Source organism: Capsicum annuum, chromosome 11 (assembly GCF_002878395.1).
Source record: "Capsicum annuum cultivar UCD-10X-F1 chromosome 11, UCD10Xv1.1, whole genome shotgun sequence".
In the NCBI taxonomy this organism is placed as follows: Eukaryota; Viridiplantae; Streptophyta; class Magnoliopsida; order Solanales; family Solanaceae; genus Capsicum; species Capsicum annuum.
In genome coordinates, this window is record NC_061121.1 from 196,724,610 (window position 1) to 196,740,693 (window position 16,084).

The 16,084-nt window shown below is 37.7% G+C and overlaps 1 protein-coding gene across 4 annotated transcripts in view; it reads left to right on the forward strand.

Moving 5' to 3' along the window:
• The window catches only part of LOC107853580 (xanthine dehydrogenase 1), a 36,220-nt gene extending 20,730 nt beyond the window's left edge, over window positions 1–15,490 (forward strand). Inside the window, exons 2-15 of one of the 4 annotated variants that reach the window (XM_047399184.1) lie at window positions 2,268–2,367; window positions 2,496–2,595; window positions 3,627–3,735; window positions 3,877–5,385; window positions 6,206–6,448; window positions 6,651–6,965; window positions 7,940–8,179; window positions 9,427–9,711; window positions 9,834–10,055; window positions 10,584–10,745; window positions 11,390–11,524; window positions 13,979–14,215; window positions 14,746–14,919; window positions 15,061–15,490. In XM_047399184.1, the coding sequence (XP_047255140.1) occupies window positions 3,676–3,735; window positions 3,877–5,385; window positions 6,206–6,448; window positions 6,651–6,965; window positions 7,940–8,179; window positions 9,427–9,711; window positions 9,834–10,055; window positions 10,584–10,745; window positions 11,390–11,524; window positions 13,979–14,215; window positions 14,746–14,919; window positions 15,061–15,303 (3,825 nt within the window). In that variant the 5' untranslated portion in view covers window positions 2,268–2,367; window positions 2,496–2,595; window positions 3,627–3,675 and the 3' untranslated portion in view covers window positions 15,304–15,490. Of the gene's footprint in view, window positions 1–2,267; window positions 2,368–2,495; window positions 2,596–3,626; window positions 3,736–3,876; window positions 5,386–6,205; window positions 6,449–6,650; window positions 6,966–7,939; window positions 8,180–9,426; window positions 9,712–9,833; window positions 10,056–10,583; window positions 10,746–11,389; window positions 11,551–13,978; window positions 14,216–14,745; window positions 14,920–15,060 lie in introns of those variants that run through there. The other 3 variants (XM_047399182.1, XM_047399183.1, XM_047399185.1) reach the window with 3 other exon arrangements.
• The last annotated feature ends 594 nt before the right edge of the window (window positions 15,491–16,084 follow it).

The following is a 16,084-nucleotide window of genomic DNA, read 5'->3' on the forward strand; positions in this document are numbered from 1 at the left end:
CTTTCACGTACTTGCACTAATTTGGCAAGACAACCTTTTTGGATGTCTTGTCCCCCTTTCCCTTTTTGGACAACCTAGAAAAGTGGTCTTACTCTTTTGTAGTAACTAGACTTTTGGGATGTTTTTTGTTCTTTTACCACTTTGGTGATATCTTGAGGATATTTTCAAGACAAACAAAAGTCTCTCTCTTCTTTTCTTGTTTCAAGATTAAACAACCCTTTGAAACTACTTCTTCAACACAACAAGATGAACTCCAAGAACAACAACAACAAACCGTCCAACAATTACCACAACACAACTTGAAACTTAGCTCAAGAACTTGGATTAAGACTCAAGGAATGTTAGAGAGAAAGAAAACCAACACAAGAAACAACTAAGACAAGCAAAACACACCTAGATCTAGGCACAAAGCTTGGCGAAAACAACAACACCACAATTTCATCCAAGACACAAAAATGGACAGATTTGCTTCTTTTTGATTTTTCAGTTTTCTAACACCTTTTTTTTTTATTTTCAAGTTTACGAGTCCAAGATTGATCTCACAAGATCAAGCCATGCTTTGATATCAAATGATACGAGAACAAAATTGGAAACACCAAGCACACACCAAAATCAGTTCACAAGTTCAAGAAAACCGAGGACCACTTTGGTGACCAACTCTCGGATTCAACAAACAACCAACAAACGAGATGAACAAGGGTGTCTAGTTTAACACACCAAAACAGTCAACTCAAACTAAGTTACAATACAAGATGATGAATAAGATAACAATAACAACAATGTTGGCCAACAACACCACAAAGCTGAGAGTAGACAGCAAGAACAAACACAACAAGATTACAAGAAATAAAAGAATAGTTAGTGAGACAAAGATTATTACAAGATAAGAACTAAGTGTACTTTCAACACTAACCCTTAATGAATGTAACAATCAACACCACACTCTTACGGTGACCGCCAAGGTAATCGACTCACCTCAAGATCTACCGTTTCCAAACAAGGGTCAATACTAGCTTTTCCAAGCCCTACACTAAGGTGGCTTTTCCAAGCCCTAACTAAGAACTACACTAAGGTGTTCTACTCTCAAGAGAGAGGAGTTCCAATGTTTCATACATTCATCATTCATAAACTAAAGAAAGAAGACCTAAAAGGGACTGTATATAGCCTTATTACATAATGAGTGACAAAATGACTCCAATGCCCTTAATGAAGGAGGGGCGGCCATGGAGTGTTAAATGGACAAAGCTAAGTTACCAAAATGCCCTTAAGGCTAAGTGACCAAAAATGCCCTTAATAAAGGGAACCAAAACCGTGAACCATCAAATGGAGTCCAAACCCATGAGTCCTCAAGTTTTCAAGGCTCCAAGCAATCTTTCATACACGGGTTTGTTTGTTGGCATGTTCAAAACGACCTCTCCAAGTATGATCCCGTGTCCTCCATGCGACCAAAGATTGATTCTTCACATAGTGACTTTGAATGATGTCATCGAAAGCTAAGGCAGCCATTTGACTTGTATCAATAACTTTGGTACGTGACTAGTCGCTGGGCAAGCAAGTCACAAAACAAACAAATAAATGATCATTTGGTCTCAAAAAGAAAACATTAATGATTATTATCAATTCTTCGCTATTGTTACGGGTGGCCTGTTGTCCTTTGTTCGATATTTTAGAGATATTAATGGGTTAGCTAATGTTGACGTACCGGGATGACTTCCAAATGTTCTATGGCATAGAAGTAAATTATATTTTCTGTAGTTTTAACTTCAGCTGGTGTTTGATCTTGTAAATTGGTTCAGGTTGAATCTTAAGAACTATATTGTTTAATACATACATTTTAAATTTCAACATTAAACAACCAATTATTTCCTTTTCTCACTTTCTTATTTATTAGAATTGGCATCATCTGTCTAATTCAATCCACATTTTCACAAATGTTTGTGGCTTGCTGGCTTAGCAATTAATGTGTTTGTACTTCCCCTTTAGTAATGCAGTTGTATTGATGTAATGTTAAAAGTTTGTTGAGTCCATTTTCGAGTTGCTGCCAGGCTGTAGCTTTTATGTAGTTGCTGGTACTGTTTAATGAATATATTTTTACAGTGTCTTGAGAATTCACTACACCTCTTAGCGTGTATGTTGCCCAATACTTCAGGACTATGTAGTTTTCATATCTGTTCGGATGATTGATCGGTATTTTATCCTCTCTCAGTCTCTCACTGATTCTATTTTGGTGGTTTATCTGATATTGCTCTTTCTTTTTGGCTATACAGAAATTGGCCTGACAGGCACCAAGCTAGGCTGTGGTGAAGGTGGGTGCGGGGCATGCACTGTGATGGTTTCTTATTTTGATCAGAATTTGAAGAAATGTGTGTGAGTCTCTGTCCATCTCTTTCCATCTCTGTCTCCAATCTGTCTTATACCTTATTTTGGGGTGTGTGCGGGTGTATGCATGATTTAGTGGATAGCAATGAATTCTGCACTTGTTTGCATTTGCTTAGGTTACAATATGTGCTAGAGAGGTGTTACCCATGTCTACAGCAATGGAATGTTTTTCTTCTGACAAGTTGTGTGATTATTCTAAAAGCTGAGATCTTGCTCGTAAGTTTCTGAATCCTCAAATTGTTACTCCCTTTATTTTGGGTGTTAGGGAATGAGGTTGTTGATTGTATCAGGCGGTAAAGGTTTCTTATTGGTCATCATATTAGAAACTACAGTCTCTTTTCTTCTGTCGCTTTTGATATTATTTGTAAATTCGTCTGATACTTGACCATACATGAGCAGAGGAAGTCAGTTGGCTGGGCCTTGGGTAATTGCAGTGGATATGTTTTCATTCCTGTAGGCTGATGTTATATCTGTTTAACATCTAAAGAAGTATGATAGCTGTCAAGATGGATTGCAGATCTCTCCAATGGTCCTGGAAAATGGGCTGATAGTAAAAATGAAATATACTAGTAAATTTTAATAAATGTTCTTTATCCTCAATTGTTTTTGTATTCTTCAATGAACGAAACAAGCTTTCTGTAGAACTGGAGAGGTGGAAAGTTCAGACTTTATCACTCTGTAACTGCTCTAGCAGACTAAACTGTTACAGATTGTGAACCCTTTGGCTTCGGCCTGACCTAATACTATGTTAACCTAGAAGTCAGTTGGAGAGGTTACACGCATTTACGTTTCTTATGATTTCTATGCGTGTCCTTGACTGGTACGTAAGCCCCATGCCCAAAAGAAAGCACCACCACAAGAAAAATATGAGGCCTCTACTACCAAAACTTGAAATGAACAATTATCGTGCTTGATACATGGTGGTCTTCATTCCAGTATCCATTGAGCATGAGCTTTTTGTAACACGATATGATATTTTATTCTGCTAGAAGTCCTCTTGGGGAGTGGAATGCGGGTCTTTGGCGAATGTACTGGCTTAGAGAGTAAAGAGAAACTAGTTGAAAATATGGATGGTTAAGTGATAAAAAAACATAATGATAAATAGTATTATTAGCAATAATTTGGTAAACACTGAAATCTGCTTGATTTGATTGGTCTCCGATGCATCCCTCCAATTCAGTTAGTATATTACTATTAAAAATTTCCATAAATTATATTCAGTTTATAAAGTTATATATTCTCTATAGGCACCATGCAATAAATGCATGTTTGGCTCCTCTATATTCTGTGGAAGGGATGCATGTCATCACAGTGGAGGGAATTGGTAACCGTAAAGCTGGATTGCACCCAATTCAGGTACATTAATTGGTTTCACATGTCCCCTAATTTTCGCATTGTTTTTCGACATTATTTGTTAATGCAAATAATTTCCTTTTATGGATGATGATGTATGCAACATTCTTATGACTCCTCTGCTTTTTCCACTACATTTCAAAGGAATCATTGGCTCGCTCGCATGGTTCACAATGTGGATTCTGCACTCCTGGTTTCGTCATGTCCATGTATGCATTACTACGATCGTCTAAAGAACCACCTACAGAAGAGCAAATTGAAGAAAGCCTTGCAGGAAATTTATGTCGATGTACTGGTTATAGGCCAATTCTTGACTCATTTCGAGTATTTGCAAGAACTAATAATGCTTTGTACACCAACACATCTTTACAAGGCATTACTGCTGGTGAATTTATCTGTCCTTCAACGGGTAAGCCTTGTTCTTGTGGGACGAAGGTTGAAAGTAGTGAAGAAACCATCAAACAAAATTTAAGCAATGCTGGTGACTGGAGGCCATTTTCTTACAATGAGACCGATGGAACCACGTACACCAGCAAAGAACTTATTTTCCCTCCTGAACTTCTATCAAGGAAATTGACTTATTTAAGTTTGAGTGGATCAAATGGACGAAAGTGGTACAGGCCCTTAAAGCTTCAACATCTGTTGGATTTAAAAGCAAGATTTCCAGATGCCCGGTTAGTTATTGGAAATACAGAGGTGGGAATTGAAGTTAGGCTTAAAGGTATTCACTATCCTATATTAATATCTGTTGCACATGTTCCAGAACTTAACCATATAAGGATTGAGGATGATGGCTTAGAAATAGGTGCTGGAGTTAAATTGTCACAGCTTGTGGATGTATTAAAGAAGGTAAGAAATGACCGCCCTGAGTATGAAACATCATCATGTCGAGCTCTTATCGAGCAGATTAAGTGGTTTGCTGGAACACAAATACGAAATGTTGCGTCAGTTGGTGGGAATATCTGCACTGCGAGTCCAATATCAGATTTGAACCCTCTTTGGATGGCAACAGGAGCAAAGTTTCGAATAATTGACTGCAAAGGAAATGTCAGATCATGTCTGGCTAAAAATTTCTTCCGGGGATATCGGAAAGTAGATCTGACAAGTAGTGAAATTTTACTATCAGTATCTTTGCCTTGGAATAAGCCATTTGAGTTTGTGAAAGAATTTAAGCAATCTCATAGGAGAGATGATGATATTGCCATCGTAAATGCTGGGATGCGTGTCTGCCTTGAAGAGAAGGACAAGAAATGGGTAGTTTCAGATGCTTTGATTGTATATGGTGGGGTTGCTCCACTTTCATTTGCTGCATCAAAAACTAGTGACTTTTTAATCGGGAAAATCTGGAATAAAGAGCTGCTGCTGGGTGCTTTGAAAATTTTGGGGGAGGAAATTGTGCTTAAAGAGGATGCACCTGGTGGGATGGTTGAATTTCGAAAATCATTAACGTTTAGCTTCTTCTTCAAATTTTTCTTGTGGGTTTGTCATCAAATGGATGGACAACCATCATTTCTTGAGAAAGTTCCAGCTTCACATGTTTCAGCTGTAGATTCATCTGTTCGACCATCCATTAGTTCGATTCAGGATTTTGAGATCAGGAAGCATGGTACTTCTGTGGGTTCCCCTGAGGCTCATATTTCATCAAGGCTTCAGGTAAAAACATTCATAGCTTGATCATTATGCAATATTTATTGATGTCTATTTCTGAGCTGTTCAGATTTGGAAGATGATAATTCCACAGAATTCTAGATTGCATGTGGACAGACAAGAAGCAACAGCTAAATTCTTAAAGAGTTCTTGACCTCCTAGCATGACACTAATTCTTATGCCATAATTGACATACGGGCTTATGTTGCCATTCTCAAAAAAATTGACATAAGGGCTGGAAGGACCTTTGTGCTAACGGAGTTCATGACTGTAGCAATTCTATTACTTCCACAAGTTTGATGCAGAACAAGAACACAAAAGATACATTTGTTGTTGGTTTTTGATGAAGTGAATTTTGGGTTTTTAGTTCCTTGCTGCTGCTCCTCTCTTGTTGTATGTATTAGGATTGAATCTGTACTAGCAGCATAGGGGACATGATGGCGCGGTCTACTTTCTCCAGTTTATCTATTTTCTGGCTTCTGCAGGAGCGTATTTCCAGTGAGAAAAAACATTGGTTCCCTTTAAAATTCTTGGATCTAGTAACCAATTGGATTATTGTGTTGCTTTATTATTAGTTTCTAATCAACAACATTGGCTCCCTTTAGTGTGTCTAATTTTTCTCTGGTACTCTCTCTCTTGAGAAGGAAACTATTTCTATGATTGCGAAGTTTATAGTGTACAGCTCTTTTTATGCATAGGAAATTGGAACATTGAAAGTGTTTGGCTTTTTTGAGCTGGCATTCTGATGAAATGGCTCTGCTTTTACTGGCTCTGTTTGGCAAAAATTGCCATTTATATCTTGACTGGTAAACTTGATCATTTTCAGGTTTCTGGAGAGGCAGAATATACTGATGATGCACCAATGCCACCCAATAGTTTGCATGCTGCTCTGATATTGAGTAGAAAGCCTCATGCTCGTATACTTACGATAGATGATTTGGGAGCCAGGTCTTCTCATGGATTTGTAGGAATTTTTTTGGCGAAAGATGTACCTGGTAAGAATATGATTGGACCAGTTATTGCTGATGAGGAACTTTTCGCCACAGAGTTTGTCACTTGTGTGGGTCAGGTATGATGCTATACTCTGAGATGTTCTCTCCATGCACAAATTTATCTGCACACTAATATTAGGTTAATATTCAGAATAAACTGGCTTCTCTTGCAATGTTAAGTGGGGGTATACTTGTAATAAGATTTTGATTTGGGAATGGCTTTATGATTTCAACTTTTTTCTCATAGCTACCTATTAATGTTTGGGTGAATATTTGTAGGTGATCGGAGTGGTTGTAGCTGACACACATGAAAATGCAAAGCTTGCTGCTAGAAAGGTTCATGTTGAGTATGAGGAGCTACCTGCAGTTTTATCAATAGAGGATTCTATACAGGCTAACAGTTATCATCCTAATACGGAAAGGTGTATGATAAAGGGTGATGTTGAACAGTGTTTCCAGTCAGGTCAATGTGCCAGTATTATAGAAGGAGAAGTTAGGGTAGGTGGTCAAGAACATTTCTATTTGGAGCCTCATGGCACTTTATTATGGACAGTGGATAGTGGGAATGAGGTGCACATGATCTCATCTACCCAGGTACATCAAACATAAATTTAGTCATTCTCTCTTAATTCCTCAAGTGTATCTAGGTTTATTGGTCATTAATTCTGGTGTTGTGTCTTTTTTATTCTTCTTGTGGTTTTCTTGTTTAGATGTAATTGTTAATAATCGGTAAAAGAAGTGGTAATAAGGGGAAGTGCTAGCCATCTGCAATAGAGTTGCCAAAGCCTCGATCCTATCATGGAACTCAATTTCTGTTGATAAGTCGCTCTTACGTCCATAGTGCAACTGATATTGAAGCTTGTTTCAGAAAAAGTATATCCTGCATGTGTTTTCCATATTTGAAACTTTCAGATGACACATATTTGAACATTAGATGCTCTTTTATATGCTTATTTTGTGACTACTGTTTTTTAATTTTTGATGCAAAGTTGGAAAGTTTTGGAAAACCTAGCTTTAACTAGAAATAACACAGGTAACCTACTAAAGTTCTTAGCTTTTCTCTACATACTCTTGCTTCTTATGATATATATGTGATCAAACATAGTCGTCTAAGTTTGGTGTGAGTTTGAAATAATCATGAATTGTTCTTGTTAATTTTGGTTCTAGCTCTTTTATGTGCTTATTTTGTGACTACTGTTTTTTAATTTTTGATGCAAAGTTGGAAAGTTTTGGAAAACCTAGCTTTAACTAGAAATAGCTCAGGTAACCTACTAAAGTTCTTAGCTTTTCTCTACATACTCTTGCTTCTCCTGATATATATGTGATCAAACATAGTCGTCTAAGTTTGGTGTGAGTTTGAAATAATCATGAATTGTTCTTGTTAATTTTGGTTCTAGATAGCTACTGGTTTCTTAGAGATCATTATTATGCCGTTAGATAGGTTTGGTTTGCCATTTGGATTAGGTAAATATCCAGCTTAAGATGCTACATATGTGTAATTTACTTGTTCGGAAAGGGGGAATATCTTTGCTGCTAATTTGATGTCCCAATCACTGTCTATCTTGCAGGCTCCTCAGAAGCACCAGAAGTATGTGTCTCACATTCTTGGTCTTCCGATGTCAAAAGTGGTTTGCAAGACCAAAAGGATAGGTGGTGGATTTGGAGGCAAGGAGACTAGGTCAGCTATGCTTGCTGCTGCAGCGGCTGTTCCATCATACCTGCTGAATCGTCCAGTGAAAATTATTCTTGATAGGGATATAGACATGATGATAATGGGGCAGCGACATAGTTTTCTTGGAAAGTACAAGGTAAATAGATGAGTTTTTGATCACGTTACACATGGCTAGACTCATTCTACGCGACATTTGTATGGCATGGTAAAGCTTGTTTAACTCATTCACTTCTGTGGTATTTATTGCTGAAGCTTTTGTGGGGCGCACAAGATACTGTAGTTCAAGTTTGAATTAGTGTAATTTGTATCTGGTGAACAGATTTTGTTATTTGAGTGTGTCGAATGTTTTTGAATGTGTCAAAATGGTAGTTGTTTTATAAATATTGTGATGGACGGATATGTGCACTTTCTGATTTGCTGAAAGACATTGAATTGTTGGCCTGCATAGACAGATAAACTCTTTAGGCATTATTTGCGTTGGATTTTGCATTGTAGAAACAATAATTGGAGAAGAGTTGATTCGTCGAGGCTACAAACTCGTTAAGTTCTTTCCCAGCCTGTTGTGCTGTTTCTGTTACATGGAACCAATCAGTATAATACTAAGCAGATATAGCAACAACATACCCAATATATTTCCACCAAGTGGGGTCTGGGGAGGGTAAGTGTACGCAGTCCATACCACTACCTCAACGCGAGATAGAGAGGCTGTTTCCGATAGACCCCCGGCTCAAAATAAAGCAATCTAAGATAAGATAAGGAATAATAATAAAAAACAAGAAGATATACTAGAAATTACATATTCAATAATACCCAAAGCAAGATACTTCAAGTATACACCAAAACATACAACATCCTAACTTAGACTAACCTTCTACTCTAATTCGCAACATCCTAACTTAGACTAACCTTCTACTCTAATTCGCCTCCTCCACTACTTCCTATCCAGGGTCACGTCCTCGGTAAGCTGAAGCTGCTCCATGTCATGTCTAATCACTTCCCTCCAATATTTCTTCGGTCTACCTCTACCTCGCTTGAAACCATCCCTAGCCAACCTCTCACACCTCCGCATTGGGGCATCCATGCTCCTCCGCATCACATGACCTAACCATCTCAACCTTGCTTCCCTCATCTTGGCCTCCATCGAAGCGACTCCCACCTTATCTCGAATAACCTCATTTCTAATCCTATCTTTTCTAGTACACCCACACATCCACCGAAGCATTCTCATCAAGCGGAGGATGACAGAAAGGGTAAAATCTGGTTTTATTTAGTTTACTAATGTGTTAGCTAGGCGTTGCTCTGCATCATGTTCTGTTTTGATTTCTATTAGCGTTTTTCTTTTGAATATGGAGAAACAATGCTAACATTCTCTAATGTTGTTAGGTTGGTTTTACAAATGCTGGAAAAGTGCTTGCCTTGGATCTTCATATCTACAATAATGCTGGAAATTCGTTAGACCTTTCGCTCGCTGTACTTGAACGTGCTATGTTCCATTCGAACAATGTCTATGAAATAGCAAATGTGAGGATTAATGGAAAAGCATGCTTCACTAATTTTCCTAGTAATACAGCTTTTAGAGGATTTGGAGGCCCACAGGGTATGCTAATTGCTGAGAATTGGATAGAGAGGATTGCGGTGGAAGTTAACAAAAGCCCAGAAGAAATAAAGGTATGCCTTGTGCTTCTGGCGGTTGTCTGAATAATCTTATCTTCATATGTGATGCATACCAACAGCTTCTCGTAAGTGATGATGTATATGGATTGTTTTCTCATTTTTCATTTTTCCACCAGGAAATGAATTTCATCAGTGAAGGATCAGTCTTGCATTATGGTCAGATAGTTGAAGACTGTACCTTGGGGCGCCTCTGGAATGAATTGAAATCTTCTTGTGACTTTATTAATGCTCAAAACGAAACTGACAATTTCAATCGCCATAATCGATGGAAGAAGCGAGGTATTGCCATGGTGCCAACCACATTTGGGATATCTTTCACTTTTAAGTCTATGAACCAGGTAAGTTGGTGTCTTTGTTGTACATCCTGAAATGCATAGTTAGGTCAATTTTCCTTTGAGTAGTGAGTAGTGTAATTATTGCCTTTATTTTCCTGACTCTGCTTTCAGCAAATATTTGCTAACACAGCCCAGGCGGCTGGATATATTTAATCTGTTATAACAGCCTGTTTACTGACTGCTGTAATAGGTTAAGTTTTCCACTTCCTTTTGAGATCAGGTAAAAAAGCATTCCATTTACTATGTAGAACTAACAGGCTATTGCCCCATTTCAAGACGTGATTAAAAACATGAAACTCCTTGTTGATCACTCATTTCTCTTTCTTTCAAGCAATTTACAAAATGCAAGTGGCAGATGTGAAACGCACCTGAATAAGTTAAAAGTGTAGATGTGAATAGTTCTACAGGAGATGTTGGTTCATGTTCTTCTTAAACTACACCTTTCGATGCTGATTGTTTTGTAATTTTAGTTCTGTGAAAATTATAATCCCAAAAGTTTAAGTTGGTTATTCACCGACTGATTGACTACAGGCAGGTGCTCTTGTTCAAGTTTACACAGATGGAACAGTGTTGGTCACTCATGGGGGTGTGGAAATGGGCCAAGGTTTGCATACAAAAGTTGCTCAGATTGCTGCATCTTGCTTTAACATCCCCCTAAGTGCAGTATTCATTTCAGACACAAGTACTGACAAGGTATTGGGCGCGAAACAAATATCAATATATCATTCTTTGAAGGTTCTAATCTTCTATTAGTGAACAATCCGAAAGGATACATGGGAATCACATGGCATTCTTGTTTTATTTCTAATATTAGCTGGGACGAGTTATTAAATAATATTTGCTGTGATGATGGAAAGGGTTAGCCATGTTAAAGGGAAGACCGGTGCACTAAGCTCTCGCTATGTGCTGGGTTCGAGGCGCCAGAGCACAAGGGTCTATTGTACGCAGCCTTACCCTGCATTTCCGCAAGAGGCTGTTTCCACAGCTCGAACCCATGACCTCCTGGTCACATGACAACAACTTTACCACTTATGCCGAGTCTCCCTTCCTTAATAACCAATGTTAAAACTTGAATTTGAATTTACTTGGTCTGTAAATGTTGAGCTTAAATACTGCCTTCACTTGCTACCTAAAATAATTGAAACTGATCTTCGTCAACCAAGAGGTGTTTTTTTTTTCTTTTTTTTTTGGGGTGGGGGGGTGGGGGTGGGGGTGGGGGTAATTTCTTCTAGCACATCTTATTGTTTGTTCAAATTCCTTGTGTTGCATGTCAATTTTGTTTTGCAGTTTATGAAAACTATTGGTACCTGCCTCATCTAGTTTTCTTGGCAATCTAGGTACCTAATGCTTCACCAACAGCTGCTTCTGCAAGTTCTGACATGTATGGAGCTGCAGTATTGGATGCATGCGAGCAAATAAAAGCACGGATGAAACCTATTGCATCCAAGTCCAACTTCAGCTCTTTCGCAGAGGTCTTTCTTTTTGTGCTGTCTTTTAAGTAATTTTTTTTCCGACTTAATATCTGTTCTATTTCATTCCTAGTCTGACTCTTCCTTATCTATCATTTGAAATATGTTGATGACTTATGCTTGAACAAGGATGGGATTTCGGCTTTAGGAGGAAATGATAAAATGCTCAACTCATAAATTTCTCTAATTTTAATGCGCTAATAAGTATAGTAAGTGATAATTAAATTATAGAGCAAACATGGTGGGCTGATCAAAATCAGTTGTGGCTTGTGATCATCCTCGATCATATTGTCTTTTTCGTTTTCCTTTACTCTTTCTTTTCTCCATTTTGCTTGATCCGTATGATACTCTCTTCTTCCCCCTTTTGAAATACTACCTCTAATCTGATCTCATTGTTCAGATAAAAGAGATGTGCATATTCCCTGATACACCTTCCTTTCCCACCTTCAAATTGTGTGATGATTCTGCTCACGAAATGATCGTTTCCTCCTACAGTAACTCCTTACGTGCAAGTCACACTTTTCAGGGTTAGGCACCAATTGTGAAGAAGATGACATATATCATTTGGAAGAAGATAATTTATGTTTAAAGTTTATCTTGTGCTTTTACCTGACTAAGTTGTGTTTGAGAAGTCCAAGGAACAGAAACCAACGACTAGTAAATATTAAATACACACTTGAATGAAAGAAGGGATGCAAATATCACTTGCCTTCAGCTGTGTGAAGGGGTACTAAGTTCCAGGCATTATTAGTCCACAAAGAAAGAAGCATAGCCTTGCATGGGCTAGTATTTGACCAGGCTTATTGGCTATTTCCATATAATTAACAAGGAATTTAAGGGCAAAGAAAAAGAGTCTAGGGGAGTTACGTGAAGTTTAAAAAATATACAAAGATACGTGAATAATTACAGGTGGTTGCTTACAGCTTTTCCAGTTCCATGGGAGAATGAAGTCACCAATAATAGTTCTTATATCAAAACAACAAACTCTGTAGTGGCCTAAGATGAAGATTTATTATAGATGGTAAGGGAAGGTAGAAATATCCAAGGTCAGAAGACTTCTTTAACTTTATCAGTTAAAAGAAAATCCAAGGTCAGAAGAGAACAAAAAGCTACATGGTTAGAAGTTGATGCAAAGATATGACCTGTCCTCCCGCACACAAAAAACCAAAAATGAGTTGAGACATTGACTGCATCACATATATTGTTTCAAGTTCTTAAATAACCGTACCTTCTGCACTTGGAAGTCAAAATTTAGTTGTCTCACCTCATGTCAGTTGAACACTAGGCATGCAAAAATTATAAAAGGAAAATGGGAGGTACTTAGCAACAGATGAAGAAGGGACCTGTCCATCTAGGAAGGACAGATAGTGTTTTGTACGAGATGCGGCGATTATGGCAGCAGATGCATCATTTGGTAGGATGTGTAAGAATAGTGTTGAGTATGGTGTATTAGTAATGCTTGTATTCTTTATGCTTGCATTAGTTATGTTGAAATTATTTCTTATCAGTCTTTGGTTTGGTATATTAAAAATAACATGCATTGCATATTTCTAAAAGAAATTATTTGTTTACAAAATTACCCTCCACAAATACAGTGGAAAGGATATGAAAAAAGTGATGACAGACAATTGTGTCTTTACCCATGCTAATGTGTGCATTAAAACCCCTTGCGTTGCTAATACTATGGTTTTCCATGTATTAGTTATACATAGGATGAAAAAGTGTACCAGTCAAGGTATTATTAATAAACGGAGTGTTCCATGTCAATGTTTTATTAATATATAGAGCTAATGCATGCATTAGTTTTTTGTATGCATCCTACCAAATGACCTTAGCAACATGGGCCATGTAGCAAGAGAGCGGGACACGAATCATGACATTCCTAGTCACAAGTTTATTGGAAGGCTGGATCAACGTGTGACTTTCTCACAGCTCGATTTTTAATGAAAAAAGTATTTTCACCTCACCTGCCTGCTTTATTCCTTCACTTGGTAACAAGGCTGATATGTAAGTTTGGTAATGCGACTGAGTTTTCTTCTCTAGTTGTATTAAGTTTTAATTGCAGTGTACTACTAGTGACTTGAGTAAGTGCTATTAAAGAGATCCTCATACCTGAAGTTGGGCATAGGAATGTGAGACAGTATCATTCAACATCACTTTGTCCAGAAAGTTGCTGAGTTTACATACGAAGAATTTGCAAAAAGGAACAAAAATTATTAAATGGACACCACTCAACAAAATAATGTCCTAGCCTACTAGCTGTGAGCCTCTCTCACTTGATAAAGGTCCAGGGTTCGATTCATCACTGGACGTGTAATTTTACGAATCTTTAAACCTTCTTTTGTTAAGAAATGGAGTTGTTTGATTAAATATTTGTCTTTTCTATAGATTTGGCATGATATAAGTAGAAAAACATTAACCGCTGACTGGATGTCTTGTTATTTGATTAAATATCAGCTTGTCAGTGCATGCTACCTGGAGAGAATAGACCTTTCTGCTCATGGGTTCTTCATCACACCTGATATTGGCTTTGACTGGAAAACTAGAAAAGGCAATCCATTTAGGTATTTCACGTATGGGGCTGCATTTTCCGAAGTTGAAATTGACACATTGACTGGCGATTTCCATACTAGGAGAGCGGACGTTCTCCTAGACCTTGGGTTCTCCCTCAATCCAGCGATCGATGTTGGACAGGTCATTGTTGCTCTTTCTGTAATATTTATGTATAAATTTTTCAGTTGTTTAATTGGCCTGCTTGATGACATAATTTGATTATATGAATTTAAAAGTAGACTATCGACTAGTAAATGCTGAAGCGATTGATAATTGAAGGTCTGGCAAGGTGTGGCTTTGGCCAGATCTATCTACACGTAGCTAAAGTTTGCATTTCATTGTTTTGAATGGGGAACAAGGAGGAAGAATAGAATTCTGATTTCTAAGCCCATCTCCATTTCCTGGAATTGAAGTTCTCCAATTGTTTTACTGAACTCGATACTTTCCAAGTGTTCTTTTTGTTTATTTTTCTTATTCCAAACGTTCAGATATTTACTAGGATGACCTGCATATATTATGTCTTAGTGCCATTATTTTCCAGTTGCAGACTTGCAGCTAATTGTCTCTATCTGGAATGAGATAGAAACCCTACCACATTTGAAGATGGGCTGGATCTTTTATCTTTCCATCTGAAATGGAGCTTTGCTGACATTCATGCATACTCTATGCAGATAGAAGGAGCATTTGTACAGGGTCTTGGATGGGTAGCATTAGAAGAGCTGAAATGGGGCGATAAAGCGCACAAGTGGATACCACCTGGATGCTTATTCACATGTGGACCTGGAAATTACAAGCTTCCATCATTGAATGACGTCCCTTTCAAATTTAATGTCTCTCTTTTGAAAGTACGTTTCAGTGCTATCTCCTACTGATATTAGGTGTCTTGATATTCATTGCGTCACCTCCTTTTGGAAGGAAGTCCATATGCATCTGTACACCATATCTCGACTTTGTCATTAACAATCTGCTTAACATTTTGCCAACAGAACGCCCCAAACAAGAAGGCTATCCATTCATCGAAAGCAGTAGGAGAACCACCCTTCTTTCTTGCTTCAGCTGCCTTTTTTGCCATCAAGAATGCCATAAAATCTGCAAGGACGGAAGCTGGTTACAGCGACTGGTTCCCACTTGATAATCCAGCTACTCCAGAGCGTATTCGAATGGCTTGCACTGATGAATTTACAAAATTACTTGTGGATTCTGATTTTCGGCCAAAGCTAAGTGTTTGATGGTTGTACTATAGTGAATAGGTGAAGGTTGGAGCTTCATATGATGCCTTCTGTACATTTTCCTGCAACATTATGTAACCCTTGATAATAACATGTTGAATGGGAATGTATTCTTGAAATATATGAGGCATCATTTTTGTATCAGCCACACTTACAATATGAATAGAAGAAAATGACCTCGCCAAGATGCCGTATATTCTTTTTTACTGATTCCGTATTGTTATTTTAGCTTTCTACAAAGGACACATTTTCTGAATGTTGTACTAGTTGATATAAAAACTAGGCTAAATACATATACAGGCGCCTTAACTATTTCACGTTTTCCCGTATAGGCACTTTAATTAAGACATACCTATTGAACCCTTTATCCCTTCACAAATGGTTTCAATTGAGCCCAATTGTTTGACGTGGTACCTTTTTAAAGCCTTCTTTTTTAACGTGTTGAGCGCGTGTATGTAGTCGTTGTCTACGTGTAAATTTTGATCAATTATAACCAATTATATTTTACACCTTACCTTTTCTTTTAATTAATACATAAATATAATTCACACTTCATTTCCCTCTTATAATGTCAAATCCCTCATACCCATCCCCAAATCTCTCTATCAGAAACCCTAAAATCGCGATTTCACTCCTAATACTACTAATTTATGCTTCGTCTGTTGTATAATGAAAAGTTACATAGTGTTTTTGAGTGATTAGTTTAAGTTTAGCACTGATTTCAACATTTCTTTACTGGTTGCAAAGAATTTGGAGTTGGATCTTAAGAATTGTTGCTGTT